Source organism: Lissotriton helveticus, chromosome 12 (assembly GCF_964261635.1).
Source record: "Lissotriton helveticus chromosome 12, aLisHel1.1, whole genome shotgun sequence".
Taxonomy (NCBI): domain Eukaryota; kingdom Metazoa; phylum Chordata; class Amphibia; order Caudata; family Salamandridae; genus Lissotriton; species Lissotriton helveticus.
Window position 1 is genome coordinate 286,901,024 of NC_136073.1, and position 25,911 is coordinate 286,926,934.

A 25,911-nucleotide genomic window follows, 5' to 3' on the forward strand; every position below is an offset into this window, starting at 1 on the left:
ATGGGCCGTGGATTCCCTCCTTGGTCGTCACCTACCCAGTCGGTTCTTAGACAGACTTCCTTTCGCCTCTGTGGGTGTGTCTTCCCTTATCCTCACTTTCTCACCTCTCCTACCCCCCACTACTTTTTCTCTCCTTTCTCTCTTCTCCTAATGTATTGCTGATTGTTTGATATTATGTTTACTTGTTGATCTTTTTCTGGTATATTGTTGAACCACATTGTTGCCCCTCCTTTCTTCTCGCCTGTCGGCTCCTCCCGCATCCTCCCTCTATCTATGTCTCTCCTTCTCTCCTCTCTCAATTTATTTGAGACTGAACTATTTTGTCTGATGCCCGATGGAGCTACTTGGTTTAGCTATAGGGGAGATGGGCCGTGGATTCCCTCCTTGGTCATCACCTACCCAGTCGGTCTTTTGACAGACTTCTTTTCGTCTCTCCTTATTGTCTCTTTCCTTATCCTCCCTTTCTCACCGCCCCTGCCCCCTCCACTATTTTTTTCTCTCCTTTCTCTTCTCTCCTCTCCTAATTGTATTGCTTATGTTTTGAATGTTTTGTGTAATTGTTGAACTATTTCTGTTACATTGTTGATTCTCATGTAAAGCGCTCCGATACCTCCGGGTCTAGCCAGCGCTATATAAAACTCTTTAAATAAATAAATAAATAAAATATACACATTTGCTAAATACAACGTTGTGACTTCTGAATGTTTAGAATCTATTTTCAATTACTCTGAGATAGGAAATTCTAAAGTACCCCCAAGGACAACACTCTAAATTAAATTGAGTGTCATGCTGCTTCATGAATTAGGGAATGTGGCACAGTAGGTAACTGTTTTATTTTGAATATCTTCAATTAGAAATGAAAAATTACATAATGGTGTGTGAAAACTCCAAGTTTTGCCTGTCCAATGTTTATTTCCTTGGAGCTCTTTTCCTCTATTGAATATATTAAGATGTTCTCACATAATGACAGATAGTAGTTCAAATGTATGCAGCGCATATGACTGTCCAAGTTAAAATAATATAGTCAAGTAGAACCGATTTTGGAATGCTGGATTCAGTGCACCAAAGCTCATAACTTTCCCACTTTAGCTCATTTCAATGTGGAAGACCAAGAGGCTGTCAATTGTCTTCACTGGGGTAATATTTTGTGTGTGTTGGTTTCCAGTCAAATATTCAGAGCACACAGTTACTATTAGTGGTTAACCTGATTGTAAGTATGTCCATACCTGGCAAAAATGCTGTATCAAGAGAAACAATTCAAGAGGTATTGCCTGGGAGAACGTGCTCTGGTCACATGGGAAAGCTGGGATCAGAAACAATGTCTTCTGGTCCCTACATTCCCATCCTACTCACTGGACCAAACTGGGGCACAGGGGATTTATGATGCAGCTAATTTAAATCACTGTACTTTTTTAACACGTTAAACATTTATTTTATTTTTTGGAATTAGTTTATTATTGAGTTTTAAAATAATAAAATGAATATGTAATAATTAGATATTATTCTTAACATAGAAAAAGTATTCAATGTTATATCTCGATATAATGTAATTAATTGAACACTAGTCCTGTAGAATTGTTTCATTTCCAAGCCTTCATTGTTTTTTATGGGAGATTGTTGCAGTAACTGCAATTAGCCATGTTTAGTGTCTGACTTACTCCAACACAGGGCTGGCGTACATTTGCACCTTTTTGTGGCACCTTCATAGTTGTAGTAAATTTAGAAATGCAGATTGTGAATTGTAAAGTCATTTCTTTTTTTGTGGATGCATGTTTGCTTTAGCATGCTCCTCCCCCAAACCATTCTTAAGTAAACCCCTTCCTTTCCTCATTTTCCAGTCACCCTCTTTTGCCCCTCCCATATTCACCAGAAAAACATAGAATTATGTTCTCTGTAATGCCGCACAGAAAAGATAGGCGAAGCTGAGGTCTTCACTAAAGGCCTGTAGCATGTGAGAAGTTCAACTATTGTACTATTTTACATGCTACAAAATGCAATTTGTGAGTCGGGAACAAAGTGTTTATTTTATTTTATCTTTTTATAAATCTAGAATTGAATTGAGTCTTCTTCTAAGACCTCCAATGCTGACAAACAAGAGCATAAAGTTAGAAGGAGATTGTGAAGCCTTTTGTTCTGGGCCCTGAGATAATCTCTAGATTGTGATCTCCATACTGCACTTGTGGTAGGTATTGTAATTTACCCATTGGTGCCCCAATGCCTCAGGTACAATTTATTGCAATTTGATAAGCAATTAACTCCCTTTTTTACCCTTGACTCTCCAAGGGTAGTGATGCTAAGCATTCAGGTCTTAATTTCGGAGTTGGTTAAGGGACAGGAACTCATAAAAAATATGAAACAAGACATCCTGCTCAATAAACCTAATCTCCAGAAAGAGCTCTATCTTTTGAAGAGAATAGAGACATGGTTTAGAGACTGGTGGTATTGCATGAAACCCCAAACCACACATTGTGCACTCACAGTCACCCAAACCTCTTCTCCTAAGTGAGCCCTCTGAGAGTGTCCTGTGACGTGATAGGATAGTTGTAACAGAAGAGCCAGATGTTATGGTCAGGATTTGTGTGCAAAACAGGGTACAGCTGCGCCTCAGCTAGAGGAAAAGCAAAGGAGTAAGACAAGATGTGCTTAGATCAGGAGAGAAAATAAAGAGATAGACGCAGAGAGAAGAAAATGCCTAGTGAAGGCTAGAGAGGAAAATCATAGAAAGGAATGTACACGGTAGGAAAGGAGACAAATACTGAGTAGAGCATAACATGCTGGAGGTCATGGAATGAAGGGAGTACAGCAAAGGGGAGTTAAGAGATGAACAGAGACTGGATGTAAGGAACGGGAGAGTTCAGTTATAAAAAGACGAGAGAAGAGGAAATGGCTGGAATTGACAGGAAAAGTGTTAAATGAAAAAAGAGAGCAGACAGGAACACCGGCTGGATGGGAAGAAACGGAGGCAGATAAGGTGAGTGGGCAAAACAGGAAAAGCATTCGGATTATGAAAAGAAGGTATGAGTGGTAGAGGGAAAGGGATAAATAGATTGGAGAAGGAGGATTACACGAAGGGAGGTGAAGTAGTGTAATGAGAGAGAGGCGAGTTTGGAAGACGGTCTTGGGAAGGAACTTCTGTTACCACGTATTTGACCACAAACTGGCTCCCAGTTCTAAACAAGCAATATTTCGGTAAAGTTTGCAATCCTCAAAAGTGGGACACTTTTTCTAGAAGCTCGGTGCAATTTATGGTCCTAATCCAGTACTTCCACATGGTAACTACAATAACCATAATGCACTGAGAATTGACATTGGGGCTATCGACACAAGCCATTCTAATGTTACAGATAAACTGCAAAATATACATGTAGACAGTCCATAATACAACAGGAGACAAAGAAGAGATGGATAGCTATTGAATTAATATTGCACACCTGAAAGAGATTGATGCTGGTTTAATATAGAGGGCACACAGCAAAGGATTTTGGGAGAGGTATGGTGAATAACTAAGTTATGCAAGTCAAACACAAGTTCTTCAAAATCGTATGAAAGAGTAAATATGCATAGACCTGCTCATACTTACTTCTGTCATATCGCCGAAAGGAAGGCTTGCCAAATCCAACTCCAGGGAACAGACACTTATTGCTTCCTGGTACCTAAAGGTTCAAATTAAAAGTACTTTTTTACTTTAAGTGTTTAGAATGGACATGTCGAGCCAGAACCAGTGCTCCTTTTTCACAATAACTACTACTTCCTCATGCATTAAGTCCGCCGCGTTATTTACACAAGTTGTACATATTATTAATGGGACGTGTCAGCATTTTTCTCCCAATGGCAAAGAGGGGGGGGTGCTTGCGCCCCCAAAACTCGTGCCCCCTGGGGCGATCCGCCCCTTCTAGCTACGCAACTACGCAACTGTTGTCTCCTGTCTTTTTGAGCATATTTTGCACATCCTGTGGCTGTCAATAAGGGTTTGGGAGGGCAATGGCGCACAAGATATTTTTAAAGAGACATCATTTATATTACATTACATGTTCTTTTTCCACACAAAGAACACTGGAAACTACATTTCTCCCATTCCTTAGCGCCATCATCAGTATCTTACAAAGCACTAATCGACCCATATAGGGGCGACTGGGCGCTGCAGGGCACTTGGATGACTCACATAAATCAAACAAGGGGTGTGTCTTGTTAACCTAAACTCAAGAAAGTTGTAGGCATGTTTTGCAGCAGAAGGCCGCTTGTTTCATCGCTAAAGAGCATGAAGTGAGGACAACTTTCTAATTCTCAAGCTTTTGTGCATCTTTGAAATCAAGCAGATGTTTGCCATGTGTGAGCAAGTTGAGCACTGAATTGTAATATTTTCCTCATGAATAACTTTTCATTTCTTGCAGTTTCAAATGATTGCTAAACATAGGTGGCCTCTCATTCTTCTTTTCTTCCAGTAATGTTTTAGAGTAAAAAACGTTTTGCAAATATTTAAGCAGTAGGACTGGATTCATGTTCTACTTTATTGGTGTTTATGACTGCTTTCCATACTCCAATGTGGGGCCTAAAGCATTTGAGTGGATGGTCTTGTTCCATTATTTATATACATCTTCAAACCCCAGCGAAGTCATGATTTACGGCTGGTTCTGGGCTCCCCATGGTTGAAATGATGTTTGTGGCTTGGCCAATAGGGGGCATGTTGGTGAGGTGCATGATGCTTGGTGACGTGGTGGACGCAAAGTGCATGGGTGTTGCAGGGATTGTGAGAATAGACACGAATGGACATGCAGATGCCTACCATCTCTCGAGGAGGGCGGTACATAAACTTCACAATTCATGTGCATCATGGAGTGTATTATGGGATATGGAGGTTGTTATGTCGGAGCCAGGGGGAAGTGCACGTGATGTGCAGCATGTGGTGCTGAGTTGCAACGCTGTGGATGGCGAGATCGCTGGCCGCAATAACGGGACATTTACACAGAGGGGTATTAGCTTATCACCGCGTGTGTCGGCTCTGTCGCCTTACCCACGAGCAGTGTACTTTATTCAACGCACCACGGTACGTTGGCGAAACTAAACATAACAACATCGTCGGGAGGAGTCATAGCTCACCCCCGCAATACATCAAACATGGGCACTGCCATTACAAGATCGCGCCATGCGTGATACAATATTCCTCCCCAAAAAGCAAACAATAAATCATAATAGAAAACCTTACTTTCACAGAAGTAATTGACTCAGCATAACTGCAACTGGGATTACACAACATTTGAAAAACTTCAGTCACACAGGGTGGTGTCTCAGCAATGAAAGTCCCTGAGTTTACTGGATGGTTCAGGGTTGTTCCACAAATGATATCGAGTATGGGTCTCCCTGCATTCACCATTCTGTTCAGCAGTCACCGAGGTCTCAGATGACCCTCTACTCACATCTAGCGATCGGTCCACCAGTTCATCACTGTTGGTTCATAGGTGTTTCACCCTCGGCATCCGACCAGTCATCACTGTCTTGACTCCGAGATTTTCTGTCCATCTGGCCTGTCTCCACATGGGGTTCTCTATGATATTACTTAAAAGCTGATACGTTGCGAGTAACCAGCTCCCTGCCTCGGGTGGTTGTAACTTGAGTTTCTTTAATGCTCACAATGCACCAGGGATTTCTTTCGAACAAGAGTTGGAACTTGCTTCCAGGATGTCTATCCTGAATGAGGAATACATCTCCCACTTTGATTGTTGACACCTTTGCTCTTCGCCCCATACTGACTTGCTCATTCGCCTTTTTCTTCCTGTCACCAACAGCGTGTTCATCCACTCTTTCTGGAGCCCACTTGGGATGGTGGGGAATAGAGTCACTTACCACTCGCCCCATTGACAATTGTCTGGGAGCACGACCCGTGGAGGTATGGGGCGTTTGACGGTTATCCCTCTAAAAGGAATAAATAGATTGCTCCACAGATTCACTAGTAGCCACAGCTATTCTGATGACCTTGTTCAAAGTTCTCATAAAATGCTCAGCTTCTCCATTTGCCTAAGGCCACTTTGGTGCTATCTTTTTGTGCACAATTCCGAGTGATTTTAGGTATGATGCAAATTCTTGTCACTGGAAGGGAAGACCATTATCAGTCTTTAACTCCTTGAGGAGTCCATGTGTAGTCATCACCTTTTCCAATTTCGGTATCACTTCTCCTGCACTCAGGGACGACAGTACCTCCACCTCAGGATACTTTGAATAGTCATCGATCACCACCATGGAGCACTTCCCATCGGGAAGACTTCCAAAATCTATGCTGGCACTTATCCATAGACTCTCCGGTCACTTTTCCATGGCAATGGGTGCGGGGGACTCGGGTCACCGGTATTTTGACACCACACGCAGGACCTTACTGCATCTTCAACTTACACGCAGGACCTTACTGCATCTTCAACTTTCTCATCCATGTAAGGGAACCAGACTTTTGTTCTGAGTCTGAGTTTTCACCATTCCTTGGAGACCGGCATGAGTGAGCCTTGCCACTCGATCTACAATAGTTAGCGGAATGACCAATCGGTGACCTCGGAGTAAAAACCCTTTCGAATCAGCACACAGTTCGTGCCTCACATGATACAGCCTGTCAATCACATTCCGGGCCTCAAGGGTGAAGGTGGTTCCTTGGCTTCTAAGACTGTGCCATTTGTTGGTCTTAACAGCTTCCAACGCTTTCTGTAGGCACTCATCCAGGAGTGTTGCTTGCCAAAGTTCACTTAAAGATATGGGCAGTGTACGGAATCTTTCAGCTACATTCCAACTCCTCTGTTTCCTCTGCCTCTTCTATTTCACTGGGCGTGACTTTTCAGGGATGGGGAGATAGTCTCTTGGATTGCCGGTTCCAGGGTGATATTCAATTTTACAATTATATTCTTGTAGCTGCAACATCCACTTTTCGAGACCCGGAGGAGGCTTGGATGCAGTTGAAGTGAACAGAGAGATGAGAGGAATGTGATCAGTCATAACCACGAACGGTTTTCCATTCACATACAAATGAAAATGCCGGCACCCCAATGCACAGCAATTGCCTCTTTCTCTATCGGGGAGTACCATTGTTCGGTATCTGTGAAGGATCTACTGGCAAACGCCACTGGAGCCAATTCACTTTCCTTGTCGGGGCGTTGCAGGAGGACTGCTCCTAAACCTTTCGGACCAATGTCCACGGCAACCTGAGTCAGCTGACGGGATCAAAATATCTCAGTGTTGTTGTGCTCGAAAGGGCATCCTTGGTCGCCTGAAAAGCATGTTCTTGCTCGGGGCCCCACAACCATGAAACAGATGCCTTGGTTAGTTCCCTCAGTGGAATGATCAGTGAGGATAAGTCTTTGATGAACCTACCACAGTAGTTCACCATCCCCAGAAAACTGTGCATTTCAGGCACATTGGTGGGCGATGGGGCTGTTTTGATATCTCACACTTTGTCAGGATCAGGAGCAACTCCATCTGCCGAAAACACGTATCCAAAGAATTGCAGTTTTTGACGAAGGAACTCGCATTTCTCTTGATCGAGGGTTTATCCGGAATCTTGTATCCTCTGAAGCACCTGTATCAGCCGACAGTTGTGTTCCTATATGGGTTTGGCTTGAACAAGAACGTCATCACTAACATTAACTACTCCTGGAAGGCCAGCAAGGAGCACTTTGATGGTATTCTGGAATACCTCTGCTGCACTCATTATCCCAAAGCTCAACCTCTTGTAGCGTCTTAATCCGACATGCGTGGAAAATGTTGTGATATACCAGAACTGTTCGTCTAGGACCAGTTGATGGTATCCTGCTCGAAGGTCAAGTTTCGAGAACCAATTGGCTTCGCTTAATTCCTCTATCAGGTCATTCATTGTGGGAGTCACATGCCTTTCTCGCTTGATCGCGGCGTTGTGAATTCTCATGTCCACGCAAATTCTGACTCCTCCCGGCTGTTTGGGCTTTCTCGGGACCACTAAGGGTGACATCCATGGGGTTGGACCTTTTACTTTTTCGATTATTCCTGCTTCCTTGAATGTAAACAGTTCTTTTTTCCACCAGAGGTCATAGGTGAAAAGCAACTCTCCTATGAAAACCACTGGCTGCACCGATGGATCAATGTGAAGATGTATCTGTTTGCCCTGCAGACACCCGATGCCATTGAACACTTTAGGGAATTCCTCAAGGATTTTACACACTCCTTCTCGGTGGATACCGAAGGCAAATGTAGCAATGCTAAGTGCTTCAGCTGACCTGCATCCCAGCAACATTCAATGCCCTTCCTCCGTCACATATACCATGGCATCCACTTTCTGGGTGTCATAGGAAATGGTTGTCTTGAATTTCCCGATGATGGCCAAAGGTTTTGTTTGGCCATACGCAAACACTTTTATCTGTGCAAGAATTAGGATTGGAGGAGGTTCCATCTCCTGATAAGTTTCCTGTGACATGAGATTTATGGTCGCTCCAGTGTCCACTATGGCAGTTAAAGGGCGCCCTGACACCAGGATTTGGAATTGTGGCTGGCGAGTCTGTGTATTGGAGGATGATCCTACGGTGAACACAGAGTGTACCGTGCGTTCTCCTTGATCATCATAGTCCATATCGCTGTTTTGTTCCTGAGCTTCTGGGACCATGTTCACTTGTGATTTTGTCACCCGTTCTTTGCTTGATCTGCACACTTTCATGAAGTGATTCATCTTCCCGCAAGCCCTGCATCTTTTGCCTCTTGCTGGGCATTCCGATGGCCTATGCGACGGTGCTCCACAGTTTCCTCATAATCATATCCTCTGGCCTTTGGTGACGCTGTGGTCTTCGATGAAGGCATTCACCAGCTCAGCCTTGATGGGAGCTTGGAGAATGGCCTCCGTGTGGGCAGCCCTTACCTTTGAGAGTTATTTAGTTCTTCCCAAGGTAAGTGTGTCTGTTAGTTATTTCCCTGACTCTTCTAGGATCCTCTCCCTCAACTTTGCCAATGCACATCCCTGAATGATTTGTCCCCGAATTTCCTCTACCTCATCTCTGAACCCACAATTGCTTGCTGTTTCCTTTAAGCATGCATGGAATGTGTCTAATGATTCCTCAGGCTGCTGTCTCGCTTGACTGAATACAAATCATTCGTAATCTTGGTTTGCCATAGGCTCGAAGTAGCTGTTGAGCGCCGCAATGAGCATGAGGTGCGTCTTCGGTGCTGCCTACACCACTGATCTTGCTATTTTGTACTCCTCCTTCCTACCAAGATGTATTATCAAGACACGCTTCTGTTCATCCTCAACTTGAGTGGCCTCAAAGAAGAGTTGCACACGCTCCATCCATTCTCTCCACCTTGGGGCCTGAGCAGGTGGGGCCCCTTTCACCAAAAAATGTCTCTATCGCCAGGAAATGAGCCACGTTCTGTCTCTTACAGCCACTGTGGGCTGTGCTGGGTGTGGTCAGGTTGTAATGTGGTGGTATTGCCACTTTGGCAGGGTATTGCTGCTGCTTACAGTTTACTGTGTGGCCTCACTTGGGCCAACTCTTGTTCCTTTCACTGGACTTAACGTCTTGGCTCCACTCACTCACCCCAGTGCCTCTAGGCAGTGTTCTTCTTAGTCTTTTACCTCTTGGGAACTTCACGAAGGCGTTGTTGGTCTTGCGGCACAAGCACCATGCATGTGGAGAGTTATGCGTGGCCGCCTGGTGACACATGGTCTTCGTCTTACGCTCATCGCCAAATGTTATGTCGGAGCCAGGGGGACGTGCACATGATGTGCAGCATGCAGTGCCAAGTTGTAGCACTGTGGATAGCGAGATCGCTGGCCGCAATAACGGGACACTTACACACAGGGGTATTAGCTTATCACCGCATGTGTCAGCTCTGTCGCCTTACGCACGAGCAGTGTACTTTACTCAACGTGCCCGAAATCAAACATAACCTCCTCGGGGGAAGTCACAGCTCACCCCTGCGATACGTCAAACATGGGCACTCCCATTACAAGATTGCGCCATGCTCGATACAACAGAGGTCACCAAATAGCATCAGAAGACACAAACCGTTCGACAGGCCGCTAAATTATCAAGGAGTATTCTGAGTACATCCAGGAGCAACAGAGAACTAGCCCACTGAAGGCACTCTTCAACCACCAAAGTTAGGTTATTCAGCATGAACCTTCTTGTAAAGATGCATTTTATGAACTAATGTGAATGTTCTACCAGACGAAATTCTCTTTTTTATGCATCTCTGATTGAAAGGACTGTTCAAATATCAGATCATTTGCATGATTGTGGAATTGTACTCCCAAGGTATAGCAAACTTGGTATAGAGGTTGAAGATTAAATACAAAATTGAACGATGTAAACCCTTTCACTTCCAGTGACGCTTTCATATACTGAATACCGAAAAAGTAAGTAACACTTTACCAGCCTCATCCAGCACTTTTGCAACTACCCCAATCCTAAACATACAAAGAGGATGGCCATTTCACAATACAGGACTCAGGTGTTTGGACAAAATATCAAGTTTTTCATGTCATGATACCAGATATAACTTCAAGACTATTGTAATGTGGAAAATATGGTCAACAAGAACATTGCTGGTAAAAATATTATTTTTGTAGAATAATAGCTTGTTGTGATAATATGTAAAACTATTTCCTTAGATTTATTTGTTTTGATTGATATTTCGTTTAGTTTATTTACATTTGGGTGTGAATTCTTTGCTAAGTGTAATATTTAAAGAACATTTGTGTAAATTTTTTTTTTCTAATACTATAGCTGATATTTTAGTTTTTTGAAATTTTATATATGCATGTATATATATATATATATAAACCGTCTTCCTGCTTACTCATCTCGAGTAGTGATTCTGTTTGCTGGCTACTATTCGCTGCATTGTGAGAGATTTCTGAGGTCCAGACCTACTTTATTCCGTCGTCACTTGACGGAATTAGGACTGCTTGGTTCATATATATATATATATATATATATATATATATATTGTTGTACTTTAGCAAGCATGCAGGACTGCTAACAAAGTAAGAGGCACACGCGGAGTCAGATTATAAAGCTAAAATGCTTTAATCGGTGCTTTACAGTTTCCTCTTCCCTCCAATTCGACAGACGCGTTTCGCCTTCGCGGCTTTTTCAATGTCGAATAACCCATGGTGTTTCAATGATTTTTAAACCCAACCTTCAATTCCATAGCCATGGAAACAAATGACGGACATAATCTTAACCAACTATACATTCGTAAGGTGGCGGCCATCTTATAGTGGGTAAAAAAGTGATTATTCAAAAACAATTTATAAGTGCAAGTGCTTAAACAATAATTGTACAGTGTTAAATAAAGAGAGTCGATTTCCTCTCACAATATACATTCATAAAAACAGGACTCTTAATTATAGAGTTGCAAATTAATCATTGACAATCTCCATGACCTGTATTGATTTTTCAAAATCTCGGCAGATGCCACAGCTGATAAAGGCAAAAAGTTCAGAGATCAAAAGAACATTATAACCCCATATCATCATGTATAGCCAGCTGCCGAGATAACATAATTGAGCCCTGTATGGGCAAAAGGCTCCCAGCCTAATACTTGTCAATATGTCCAGTTACAAATACTTGCTTCAATAACATCAGATTATTAAATTATTAAAAAATGACCCCTAGATAATGGGCCGTTGAGAGGAATACGAAAGCAGGTATCCATGTCAATTATACAGTAACCATATTTACATGTGTATCATTCTGACAGTAAGAACCTACATTTCTTAGTGCACTCTATCATGCTAGTTGGATACTTGAACAACACATTATTCAGATGAAAATACTTTAGTCTAGGTGTGCCCAAAGCTCTTCGTCATTATTGAGTCCAATCGGGCTCATGCTTTGGAGTTCTATAATATATCGGGACTCTTTGGCTCTGAGTTTTTTCAGTCTGTCTCCCCTCTCTCATGTCTGTCTACCCCATCGATGCAATAGAATTGTAATAGATCCCTATTACTTTGATGATATAGCTCAAAATGTCTAGCGACGGGGTAGGTGGGGTCCTTATTAGAGATCGCCCGGATATGTTCCAGTATGCGTTTCTTTGTAGGATTTTTGGTGCTACCAATGTATCTTTTGTTGCAGGGACAGACAAGACAGTAAACCGTATATTCGGAATTACAATTATAGAACTTATTAATCGTTCTCATAGGCCTACTGTTTCCCGGTCCACCCTCAAAACTAGTAACTTTCTTGCTGAATTTACAGGCCTTGCATTTCTTGCAAGGAAAAAAGCCATTTATACCCAGTTTGTTTTTGGTGGCTGTTGGTTTAGTGAAATGACTATGTATAAGATGGTCGCCAATAGATAAACATCTTTTATATGTGATTGCGGGACGTTCTGGGATATGCTTCTTCAAAACTGAGTCAATTTGAAGAATATGCCAATTCTTTTTAAAGATTTGGACAATTTGTGCGGATTTCTCATTGTATGTAGTGATCATACGTACAGTATTATCTTCAGGTTTGGTTTTATTGTTACTTGCGGAAGATAATAAGGTTCTTCTATCAATTTGCTGTACTTTGAGTTCCGCATTCTGCAAATGTCCCTTCTTGTAGCCCCTGTTCTTGAAACATTGCAATGTCTGTTTTTTAGCACTGTCATAGCTCTTCTCCGTAGAACAATTGCGCTTAAGGCGCAAGAGCTCACCATACGGGATGCTCTTGATAAGGCTAATCGGGTGGAACTATCTGCATGTAATACTGCGTTCCCTGCAGTGGGTTTTCTGAAAAGGCAAGTGGCTAGAACGTTATTTTCAATATAGACCTGGAGATCTAGATAATTGACTGTAGTATCGCTGATGTTCCCTGTGAACCTTAGATTGAATTCATTATTATTTAGAGTGGCAATATACTCCTCAGCAGAGGACCGATCACCCCTCCAAATAATAAATAGGTCGTCAATATATCTTGTCCAAAGTACAATCTTGTCTAGCCAATGGTCGTTATCATCTCCCCAGGCCACGTGCTTCTCCCACCAGCCCACGAAAAGGTTCGCATAGCTGGGGGCGAAGCACGTGCCCATCGCTGTACCCCGTTTTTGTAGGTACAGTTGTCCATCAAAGACAAAAATGTTATTGTTTAAACAATAAGAAACCATCTGTAACAGCATGTCGTTGTGTTGTGCAAATTTGGGATGTTTCTGACCCAAAAACCATCTGATCGCTTCCAGGCCATCAGAATGGCAGATGCAGGTGTATAAACTTGTGATGTCTAGTGTTATCAGTAACAGATTTTCTTCCCAACAGATTCCTTCCACATGTTTCAAGAAATCCCGAGTGTCCTGTATATAGGATGTTAGGTTCTTGACAAAGGGAGCTAGAAAAGAGTCCACATATATTGCAGTGTTCTCTAGGAGACTGTTGTTAGAAGCAAAAAAAAATAATAAAAAAAATATATATATATATATATATATATACATGATCCCTGCAGCTCCTACTGGGAAATCCGCCCGTTGTTCAGTGGCGCGACATGCCGATGAAGCTAAAACGGCGTCATAATACCAGAAAAGCTACAATAATTTGCGCTCTTGCGTTCCGTTTGAAAGGAAAAGATTTACTGCTCTTGGTAACACGTTTCGAAAGAAAAAAGTTTTTTCTTTCGAAACGCGTTACCAAGAGCAATAAATCTTTTCCTTTCAAACGGATCCCGAGAGCGTGAATTATTGTGGCTTTTCTGATATATATATATATATAATTTATTTTGGAATGATATAGTACATATTATTATTATATTAGGTTACATTTTTAGTAGTGGTTTAATATTGAGGATTACCTAGTTTTCATTTTATTAACTTTAACTTTCTAAAAATAGTTTTTTTTGGAGTAGGAGTAATAGTGTTGACCCATTTAGTGTCTAACATATTACCCAAGGAGTGGGAATACTACATTTGGCTTATTAAGTCTCTTAAATGTTTTCAACATTGGAGTGGGAATGCTATGTATATAAGTTTTTAATGTTAATGGGTTCCAGGCTGGACTGGCCATACAGGGTGTCAGGCGTTTCTCCGGGAGGCTGGAAGGGTGGGGGCCGGTTTTGTTTCTGATGGCCGGTTTTGCATTGGTGCTGCAATATCAGCCCCCAAAAACAAAAGCAGCTGTGCTTCACACTTTCACTCATCCCCCAACCAGAAGCTGCGACCTCAAACTAGCCTCAAATGATGTTCATGCTAACAGGAGGTACTGTCAGCCATAGGATAAGGTGTATGGAAGGTCTTTTGCAGGTACTGATGGTAAGGAAGAAAGATGCATGATGCTTAGGGGCCAGTTTTATAAAGGCACTTCTCTACAAGAACATACAGAGGAAAAAATGGATTACAAAAGAGATAAATGCTCATTTGTGGAAAAAAGGATTGTGTAAGCTACAGAGAACTTTAGGCAGCCAAGTAGGATTAAAAGTATCTAGAGGATAATACCAGATGAAACGATATAAGGGAGTATAAATGAAAAGAAGTGTAAAGAAGAAATGAATACAAAGATGTAAGTAACGGGAACAAATGTAAAGTTAAATCCGGAGAAAATAATGATAAATAAAGGAGTGTAAAAGGGAAGCTAAAAACAAGGATTCTGTGAAGCCACAGAACTATGCTTGGGATCATGGAACCTTAGTGGGCAGGGACTGAGTCATCCCACCACTTGAGTACCCACGATCCCTGAGACAGACTAGCTATAGTGTCTCACTTGCCCTCCAACTCACTCACAGAGGAACAAGTGGTTAGACATCCCAGAACACAACACCAACAATCCTCTCAGGAATCGTGGTTACAGGACACGCCATTTTGCTCTGACTCCCGTCTCAGTCCACAATAGGATTAGACAGATACACAAGAATGGTTTAAAATGTTAATTTTAACTAACGTGCTCTAGTATGCAATATACGTACAACAACAAGTAGAAAAATGCCTAACACAAATATGGTCAGCATAGCAAGTAGTCCGTAAATCATAAAAGGTGCTGTCATTATATAAGACAGTGAGATCTAGCCTCCAACCCTGATTGGATAGTCGAAGATCTCTGGGTGTTTAGCAGCAGACCCTATACCTCAGTATTTAGATGGAAGATATACATTACAGATGCTGTTACGCTCCTTTCTCTGGAGAGATCTCTCTCCAACTGTGTTGTCCATGTATACCTATATAACCAAAGTAATTGTTCCCAAACAACAGCTGCATTAGTGTGTTTTGTCTTGGTGCTAGGGTCTGACCAGAACAGAATAACAAGGGGCATTGTTGTTTGACCTTGTCTTCAGTGTTCAGAGTAAATCCCAAGAAAGAACAGAATGTAAAATCAACAGCAGGTTCTGTGTGAAAGTTACAGTGTGGCATAAAGCAAAATATTGTAGCGTGGGCAAAGCAGAGGACAGTCTGGCTCGTGCTCATGCTAACCTAGGGAAAATGACAATGGCCTCCTGGTCCAAATTACACACACTTATCTTTGCTGGGAGGAGCAATAGGAAATAGCACGTTCCTGCAGAAGGGACTGTCTTATAGGCCTGATGACAGCACACCTTATTGCTGCTGTGTAGGGAAGCCTTTGATAGAAAGATGTGCTTTTCTACTGCAAAGAGGCAGCACTGAAACTAGAAACCATATTTTGACTAGGACACTGGACAGATGTAAGATGCAAATTGATTTTAGTTACTACCTACTTCAACATAGATATTATGTCTGAGGTATAGACATGCCTGTTAACCCACACAGTGCTGCGGCAACAAATGATAGATGGAATGTTGAATGAATCAAACATTCACCTCAGTCAAGAGATCTGGGTTGAATCCATTGTTCTTTTGCTCACCACGCCACCTCAATTTGGACCCAGCATATGCAAATCAGTCTTGACCCTTCTCCTCATGTGAACAGTCCAGCCTGAACTGCCAAGCCGGGTCCTTCCTGGACTGGAAACAAGCATCCTGGGACCGTTTTCGGGGTAACATACATCAGTCAGGCTAACTTGAGTACAGTAGTACAGCGATCAACGGACCCATGTCTGGGCATACCCATCCCACTTGGGTCAAAAAGTGCTGCAGCAAGAAATGATGGACGGAATGCTGAATGAATCAAGCATTCACCCTCAGTCAAGCTGGAGCTCAGGCTGGACTGTTCCCATGGGAAACAGGGTTAAGACTGATTTATATATGGCTGGGTTTAAAATGGAATGGCACGATGAGCAAAAAAACAATGGACTTGGGCCCAGATCTCTGTACTGGGGTGGATGTTTAACATTGTTCAGCATTTTGTACATCAATTGCTCTTTTTGCTTGTTTCACCCTGAGTGGGACGGGTATGTCCAGATGTATATCCTGTGCTCTCCATGCCACTTGAGTCAAGCTAGCCTGGCTGATGAGAGGTGATTCCCCGGAACTGGTCCCAGAAAGCTTGTTTCTGGTCTAGTGATGACCTGGACTTGCAGTTCAGGCTGGACTGTTCCCATGGGAACTAGGGTCAAGACTGATTTGCATATTACTGAATTTTCACAATGGTCAGCATTTTGTCCATCAATTGATCTTTTTGCATTTGTTAACCAACACAGGCAAACGTAATCATTTGACCAGAGCAAGCAAAATGTAATTTACGTCAGTGCAATTCACAGAATTTTGGGCATTTTACCTTACACTTTTTACATGAGAATTCCCGAAATGTATGTTATTGCTCCACTTTTCTTAATTGCACACCATTCGCAGTAGGAACATACTGCAAAGACAAGATTTGCACTGACAAGTTGCTGCAAACACACTGGGACAACAGAACGTGAGCTGCTGTTTGTTGCACTTTTGTTCATCCTGTAATGCACCTTGGGAGAGAGGAAGAGAGCGGGAACCCCAGCAGCTGTCTGGTGCGTGTCTCCGGGTCTGTTTACAGCATTTGCCCTTAACAGGACTGACCACAGGTACAGTCTTGAGGACAGTAACTGTATTCGCTTGGGCTATGCACTCCAAAAACGCACTTACGCAAAGAGTGTGATATGCCCTTTATTCCCCTTTTTGAGCGTGGAGAAGGGCCATGACGAACAACAGATAAAACCCCAAGTGGCTCATGGTGACCCATCACTTCATCAATGGTTAAAAAAACTGCATATTCAGTCTAAGCACCTTAAAAATGGTCTATCTGTCCATGTTACTTCATATGTGCTTGTTTTTAAAGAGGTATTTAATGAAAACTAGGATGCAAAGGATTAAATGTACGGAATGACATAAAATCACATTGCAAAGGCTACATAAAAATTATTATTAGCAGAGTTGCTTCCCTCGGGGATGCTCATTCAAATCTGCAATCTGTGAGGAAACACGCCAAATTCTTCCAATATAGATTGCACAGAGGCTGTCACCACTGCATAGTTATATGCAAGTCAGACTTTCCATAGGAGGAGCATTTTTTGTTCTGCTAATAACTTTGGCTGGGTTTGATGAATCTTCATGAAACTTTCCTAACAAATATTCATCCCACCCATCTCTTTCCTGGAAGGTTTTAAGTTGATCCATCAAGTAGGGGCTGAAAACAAGGGGAGGGTCCAAAACACATTTGTACCCATGAAATTTCCTGGGATTTTTGAACAGCGATACAGAGAGAAATTAAGCTTTAAAAAAATGATATCTAGCACTGCTGGATTCCCAGGGACTGCACAAGAAAATGTCAAAATAAAAAATTCTGGTTTGCTGGACCCAGTGGAACGAGATCAGTCCCGCGAGGCTGTGATTGGCTGCCATAAGCTGAAGAATTTTTTTGCGGCCACTAACAAAGGATTCAATGACTCACTCCAAAAAAATGTAAAGAAGGCTATAAGTGCAGGCTGTTGGTACCATGATCCCCTAATAATTACGCGGGGTCTAAGAGGGAACCTCTTAGGGAACATAATAAAATAAATATTTTTGAGACATCACAGTACTGTGGGACTTCAGCAGGAGCCAAAACAGCCTCCAAGAAGGCTAACCTGGGGTAGGGATCTGTGAGACGTTGTTTGCCTGTGGTGGGTTAGCTGCCCAAGCCGGGTCGGGAGCAAGAGCGGTCCACAGGCCAGGGCCCTGAAGCTAACCCTATAACATGCATGGCTGGCTCAATTCCTTATAAAGTGTGGGCTGGCACTGGTGTGGTAAAGGGGACCAAGCCCATGAGCTGAAGACCAGATTAGAGGCACGTCCACCTGTAATGACCGATCAAAAGCATATGCTGTTTTGCAAACAGCCAGCATATCACCAAAAGATATTTGGAGATGCAGGCAGTCATAGTTGCCTGTTACTCAAATAGCTAACACCCCTAACCAGCGTAAGGCATTGTAAAATGTTTGTCAGGTGGTAATTTCCATAAATTAGATAGGAAGTCGATTTGTCCTGTGTGTATCAATGTAAAATCTGCAGCATACGCTCTAATAACACAGCTTAATGTTTACCACGTTCTTTTTGTTATGTGGCAAAGGTTAAGACAGAAAGTGACAATGTAACCCTCTGTGTTCACTGGACAATTGAGACACTAGTAGAGTACAAAGAAGACTGAGCAAGGCAATGTGAGCATTGTGATTATAAGAACTCATTGTGAGAATCTGCTTATCTGATACTGTTATAAGAATGTAGCGCTGTATGTGCCTTACTAATAAAAAAAGATTAAAAAAATAAGAGCACAGCATGTAAGATTTACCTCAAAACCATAATAATCTTAAAACCTTCGCTATTTTGGCTTGTATATTTTGTAGGTGTTCTCTTATCGAGTCTCAAGTCAAATAACAGAACTGTCACGGTCTTCACCAACCCAATGGCTAGCTGGCATGATGGTATACTCTTAACACCTCAGATTTATATTTGTTTTTAGCTTGACCCCTTCCAAAAATTCACACCCTACAGAATACCAACCAGAGCTGCACAATCGTAAAAGGAAAGGGTCGGATTCATTAGGACACACTAATAAACTGCACGGAGCAGCAACTTGTCAGACAAACTTTCAGGGTCATTTAGACCCCGTCGGTCAGTCCCAGAATCCTTTTAGACATACATTTACAATAAGTACAACCTGATAATCAGTGTTTACCTTTTCTTATCAAATTCTTTCCCAAACAGGATATTTTCTTTAACACTTCCATGAAAGATCCAAGCTTGTTGTGACACATATGCCAATGTGCCATTAACATATACAGCCCCATCCAGCAGGTGCATCTGAAAAAAGCAGATTTAAATTACCAAAGGAATCAAGTGTAAGGCACACACATAATACTGGTACTGAATATAAAATACTCAAAGGACCCTGGTGACAAAAACAGGAGCAAGAGTATGGTTGGAGATTTGCATCACTGCCTGGGTGTGCTATTCTATTTATTTCTAGTTCACAAACATCTCCAAAAGGACAAGAGGAAAGCTCAGGTTTCCAAGTGTACTTCTGGGAATATCATGTGCCTTTTTTAAAGGTTCCTATTTCGCTGTGTTTTTTCTTCACAGCGGAAAACTCTGCACAGGGAGAATGCAGCCTTCTGTGAAAATGCACTATTTCCTAAGTAGACGAAATAATGTTCCCCGTGGAGAAGTATCTTTCTTACACTTCATCAAGTCCGGGGTGAGATGTTACCCTTCCTTTACTGGAAGAGCAATTACTCCAGCCATAGACTAGAGTAAAACTCCAAACATTTCAGGAATGAAATAGATACAAATAAAAGTGGTGTGGGGATATCTAAAAATACACATTTATGGACATCAACAAGTTTTCCAAAGTGAATGACGCCTTGGAACACACACTTAGAACCCATTGAGCGGGATTTGGGAGTGTGGATTTTTCAAACAGTCTGGCAATAAATCCTCATTCATAAATGAATATACACCTGACCGGAATCCTTTTGTGAATTCCTGGCAGATGTAAAAAAATGTATTGGTCTCTTGCTCATCAGTTTAAATGTTTTGAGCTTTAACACTGCTTATTGTCATTGGTTCTTTGGTTTTTATATTTATGTATTAGGTGTGATTAATGAAAAAATTGATTCACGCTGTCTGTGTTGTAGTGCTAGGTTTATGGGTACAGTTGGTAAAGGAAGAACACTAATATATATTTCATTTCATTTCTTTATTCATGATCGCGTAATTAAAATCATTGCATGTGGGCGCCCTGGTTTAGATGGTAACCCATAGGTGCAAATTAGCAGGTTGCTAGGAGCATACAGTTGCGAGGGTGTATATATATATATATATATATATATATATATATATATATATATATATATATATATATATATATATATATTACCTACTGGCGGTCGCCAGTAGGTATATATAGTTAGGATTGTTTCTCTATGGGTTTTTTGAAAATTCTATGTCTAATAACTTTGGCGTTTGTGGACGGAATTGGCTGAAATTTTCTGGGAAATGGCACATTTTGTTTCTGAGCAGCCCCTGAAAATTGGGGGGGGGGGTTCGTCCAGGGGGGGTCGAGAAAAAAGGGGGGTCCCAAAACGTGTTTTTAACATTGAGTTTTCCATAGGGCGGTTGGCCTCACTTTTAGCCCGAACGGCTGAATGGATTTGCACGAAACTTGGCAAAATTGTAGGGACTGGTAGCCCGATGTGCCTTTTGTAGGTCTCAATATATGTGCTACAGTGGATTTTGAGAAATTAACGTTTAAAAAAAGATATATATCTGTAACAGCGGACCGGGCAGCGCTCCAGGACGCGTACTTTTCGCGCAACGGAGCTTTGCGAAGCGAAGCTGATTGGTTCTCCGGCGTCTGTCAACATTCCAAACAGTCCGTAGCGGCCGCCATCTTGTCTCTCGGTAGGATCGAGAGACAAGAGGAGGCCAAAGCGAAGGGGCAAATGACCATAAGGGGGAATAGTAGATCCTCGCTGACCCCCTAGGTTTGATGTGGAGGTTTTAAAAGGGCCCCGCGGGGCAAAAAAAAAAAATAATAATAATAATCGAACGGCTGAATGGATTTGCACGAAACTTGGCAAAATTGTAGGGACTGGTAGCCCGATGTGCCTTTGCTAGGTCTCAATATATGTGCTTCAGTGGATTTTGAGAAATTAACGTTAAAAAAAAGATATATATCTGTAACAGCGCACCGCTTCGCGTACTTTTCGCGTTACGGAGCTTTGCGAAGCGAAGCTGATTGGCTCTCCGGTGTCTGTAAACATTCCAAACAGTACGTAGCGGCCGCCATCTTGTCTCTCGGTAGGATCGAGAGACAAGAGGAGGCCAAAGCGAAGGGGCAAATGACCATAAGGGGGCATAGTAGATCCTCGCTGACCCCCTAGGTTTGATGTGGAGGTTTTAAAAGGGCCCCGCGGGGCAAAAAAAATAAATAATAATAATAATCGAACGGCTGAATGGATTTGCATGAAACTTGGTAAAATATTAGGGACTGGTAGCCCGATGTGCCTTTGCTAGGTCTCAATATATGTGCTTCAGTGCATTTTGAGAAATTAACGTTCAAAAACAAGATATATATCTGTAACAGCGCTCCGCTTCGCGGAGATAAAATTATATCTGTATTACCTAGCTGTTGCTAACACCAGTTAGCGACGGCTAGTAGGAGATAGCGACCATCTTGGGCCCCACTTTGCATGTGAGTGATATTTATCACTAATGACATGCAAAGTGGGCATGCCAAGATGTTAGCGACTGGAAACAGTCGCTAACATCGCTATCTCCTATTATCAACTTTTGGAAATATTCGAGATAAGCGCGAATATCTCCAAAAAGTAACAGCTGCCCTGAGCAGTTCTTAGCCATGTTATCCAATGGGAGGTGGATAACATGGCTAAGAGCATTAGCTCGGTAATGCATGAATATCGCTGAGTTTTCAGCGATATTAATGCATTGCGGTCGTTTTTTATCGTATTTGCGATAAACCTTGATAATAGCAAGGTTTATCTGCGATAATTTCTGACGGTAAAAAAATCTTTGCAATGCATCGTTAGGGATAAATATCGCTTAACTTTGGTAATATGCCCCAACGTCTGTTAACGTTCGATTCGAAGGAAATCAGGAAGTGTTGAAAAACATTGTCTGCGCCATCTTGTCTTTTTTCAAATGCCACACTTTTGTCGTGCACGGCAGCCATTTTAGATGCCTTGACCAGACCCACTCTGTGCACGCTGTCGATCCTTAGCATGGCTCCCCACCCTCGCAAGCATCTCACCCAGGCAGTGGTCACCCCCGCTCTCTGTCTTATGCATGGGTAATAAACCTCCCCCCATCTGCGCTGCTCTTCCCTGAGAATCACACCCTGTGCCCGCCCGACACCTCCCTTTCGCCCTATTCACTACCGCACCCTCTGACACTTCTTTTCCTCTGTGTCCGATTGTCCAGGCCGGTCCTAGGCTATCAGCTAGCCCTGCAGATGTAGTTTATGGCCACAGCTGTAAAGAATCACCCCTCTTCAAAGGAGTTATAGTAGATCAAGGCCCACACTCGATGAGATCCGTCACAGCAGAAGCGTTGCTATTATCTGAAAACCATCCTGTATTGTGATTGGGGAGGGGACCGAGCGTGAAGCGGAAGATTCCAGGGATGACTCTTTGTACATCAAAGTTTTTACAATTATGTGTCACATTAAAAATATATAGCACTCCGACAAAGTAGTAAGATTATAAAACTTTAATAATTTATAAATATGTACAAGAAAACAAAAATAGTAATAACATATAAACATTTTTAGGGAAAAACAACGAAGTAGCGGTCGGCTGTGCGAATAGTCCCAACGCAGCACAACGTCCAGATTTCCGGCGTGGGGCGTCGCGGGGGGTGGGTCATCAGTAGCAAACTGTTGTGCGAATAGTTCCAAGGCAGCAGAACGCGCCGAAATCTAGATGACACGAAAGTGATGTCTAGTAAGTTGCCACCCAGCAAATAACGGCGTGGGGCGTCGCGGGGGGTGGGTCATCAGTAGCAAACTGTTGTGCGAATAGTTCCAAGGCAGCAGAACGATGGCACCAAGGTGATGTCCAGTAAGTTGCCGCACTGGTTTTGGTATCCTACAATGCTGCTCCGAATAACGGCGTGGGGCGCCCCGGGGGAGGCGGTGTGAACGGGCCTCTCCAGGTGGAGTGTCATCTGTTGTAGTGGGGCGCCCCTTTACCGTTTCAGTTGCCATTCCGTCCGTTTTTGGTCCACTGTGTCAAAAGCCGCAATTCAGCTGAGTTGCGCCCACTCTTGCGGTGCAGCGATAGGCGGCTGTCACAGGACTCTCAAAATGGCGGCAGGCTCTTTCCTTTTTGGGCCTGGTCCACTGAAATGGCCCTGGGACACCTTGGAAATCGGACGCTTGTCTGCTAGGTCTTGGACCCCATTCTCGAAAGCGTCCCCTCCGCCTTGAGAATTCATCAAAAGTTTTGGGGGCCCCGACTCCTGCAGGCTTCTGGTGGGGAGCGGCTGCCATGATTGCTCGCGGAATGACCACGACGGAGCTACGAGATGGTGGTGCTCTCATGCTGACGCCAGTTTAGTCTGAAACATCCAGAAACAAGGTGGGGCTTTCATCGTTTGGGGAAAAAAAAAAAGTTTTCATCCAATGAAAAGTGTTGTTTTTAGGTCATATGATCAAGCCTTCCATCATTAGGAAACCAAAAGTAAAATGAACCAATGAAAAGTTTTATAAACAAGTCACATGACCTGTTATGCGGCATAGGGTATAAAATGCGTAGAAAATACGTTGGCACGTGAGGCGGCGTCAGTAGCGGACCGATGTGCGAATAGGCCGAAGGCAATACAACGCGCCAAGATCCGGATGGCACCGAGGTGGTGTCCAGCAAGTTGCAGCACTGGTGTGGCCATCCTACAATGCTGAAAGTCGGCGTGGGGCGCCCCGTTGGCCTGTGAGTTTGCGTCAGTAGCGGACCGATGTGCGAATAGGCCAAAGGCAGCACAACGCGCCAAGATCCGGATGGCACCGAGGTGGTGTCTAGTAAGTTGCCGCACTGGTGTGGCCATCCAACAATGCTGAAAGTCGGCGTGGGGCGCCCCGTTGGCCTGTGAGATGGCGTCAGTAGCGGACCGATGTGCGAATAGGCCGAAGGCAGCACAACGCGCCAAGATCCGGATGGCACCGAGGTGGTGTCTAGTAAGTTGTCGCACTTCTGTGGCCATCCTACAATGTTGAAAGTCGGCGTGGGGTGCCCCGTTGGCCTGTGAGATGGCGTTAGTAGCGGACCGATGTGCGAATGGGGCCAAAGGCAGCGCAACAATATTTTCTGACTGACACCACAAGGCGCTGAGATGCCAAGATCCGGATGGCACCGAGGTGATGTCTAAGTTGCGGACTGATGTGCGAATGGGGCCAAAGGCAGCGTAACAATATTTTTTGTATGGAAGATACCACTAGGCGTTGAGATGCCAAGATTCGGATGGCACCGAGGTGATGTCTAGCAAGTTGCTGTACTGGTGTGGTCATCCTACAATGCTGAAACTCGGCGTGGGTCGCCCCATTAGCCTGTGAGATGGCGTCAGTAGCGGACCGATGTGCGAATAGGCCGAAGGCAGCACAACGCGCCAAGATCCGGATGTCACCGTGGTGGTTTCATACTTGAGAGGCACTTCATCTGCAGTGGGGCGCCGAGATCCGGATGGCACCGAGGTGATGTCTAGCAAGTTGCTGTACTGGTGTGGTCATTCTACAATGCTGAAAGTCGGCGTGGGGCGCCCCATTAGCCTGTGAGATGGCGTCAGTAGCGGACTGATGTGCGAATGGGGCCAAAGGCAGCGCAACAATATTTTCTGAAGAGAAGACACCAAAAGGTGCTGACATTCCAAGATCCGGATGGCACCGAGGTGGTGTCTAGCAAGCTATGCAGTTGAGTTGTGTGCGCACTTGCGGCGAATAGGTCGAAGGCAGCATAACAATGTTTTTTGAATAGAAGACACCACAAGGCGTTTAGATTCGGTTACCACCGAGGTGATGTCTAGCAAGTTGCCGCACTGGTGTGGCCATCCTACAATACTGCTCCGAATAACGGCGTGGGGTGCCCGAAGGGAGGGGTAGCCGGCGTGAATGGGCCTTCCTAGGTGGAGGCTCGTCTGCTGTAGTGGGGCGCCCCTTTACCGTTTCAGTTGCCATTCAGCTGAGTTTCGGCTGCTCTTGATGCTACAGCGACAGGCGGCTGCAAGAGGACTCTCAAAATGGCGGCCTGTTCTTTGGATTTGGGCCTGGTCCACTAAAATGGCCCTGGGACACCTTAGAACTCGGACGCTCGATTTTTTTTTCCTTTCCTGTACATGCAAAAAAAGGTAAATGCCCGGTACGTTACACGCTTCATCTGCCACGATGAACTCTCCAGAGGAACCGAAAAAAAATATAGTTGTGGTAACTATACCATGCATCGTCATATGGAGAGGTGGCACCAATTAATTATAGTGCTGCATAAAAGAGAGATTTGGAGGAGAACCCCTGACCTGCTAGTACATTCATCAAAGAAGTGGCACTGAGAGCTTCAGAGGCAAGGGAAACGGTCCCAAATATTTAGAAGAGCTTTGGAAAGATTAAAATGACATGTTTAGATTGTGGCAAATTAATTTCATGTGGACAGATGAGTGTTACTCTAATAAATACAGCATATGAACATCATCATAGTCGATGGTTGGTAGAGACATTTTGACTATATCCTGGACCTGCCCGTCCTCGCCCAAAATGGCGCCGGAATAAATGGGACTCGTAACTTCTTGTTGTGTACTGGTTGCAGAACCTTGAAATCACGAGATACGTATGCAGTTTTGAAGTACATGGTGGGCGGGGACGAGAATTGATTGACTATTTCGACATCCCTATTGATATTAAGTTCTGATGTGTTATTGATTACTGTACTGTTGAAAGTTCGAATTAACGTCACCCATGGTACTTGCCCGCAAATGTATATCTAGATAATTTTATTGTAACTGGCCCTGTCGTATTTTAATTATAAAATGTACGTCCACCGATTCCGTAACTGTTAGACACCTTAGTTCTTGCAACCTAATG

General features: G+C 43.4%; 1 protein-coding gene across 1 annotated transcript in view; it reads right to left on the reverse strand.

Annotated features, from left to right (window-relative positions):
- Positions 1 to 25,911, reverse strand: part of LOC144799981 (ATP-binding cassette sub-family C member 12-like) — a 973,671-nt gene that overhangs the window by 464,799 nt on the left and 482,961 nt on the right. The window contains exons 12-13 of the mRNA XM_078671636.1: positions 19,009 to 19,133; positions 3,581 to 3,653 (exon numbers count right to left, since the gene is read on the reverse strand). Of these exons, the coding sequence (XP_078527762.1) occupies positions 3,581 to 3,653; positions 19,009 to 19,133 (198 nt within the window). The remainder of the gene's footprint in view (positions 1 to 3,580; positions 3,654 to 19,008; positions 19,134 to 25,911) is intronic.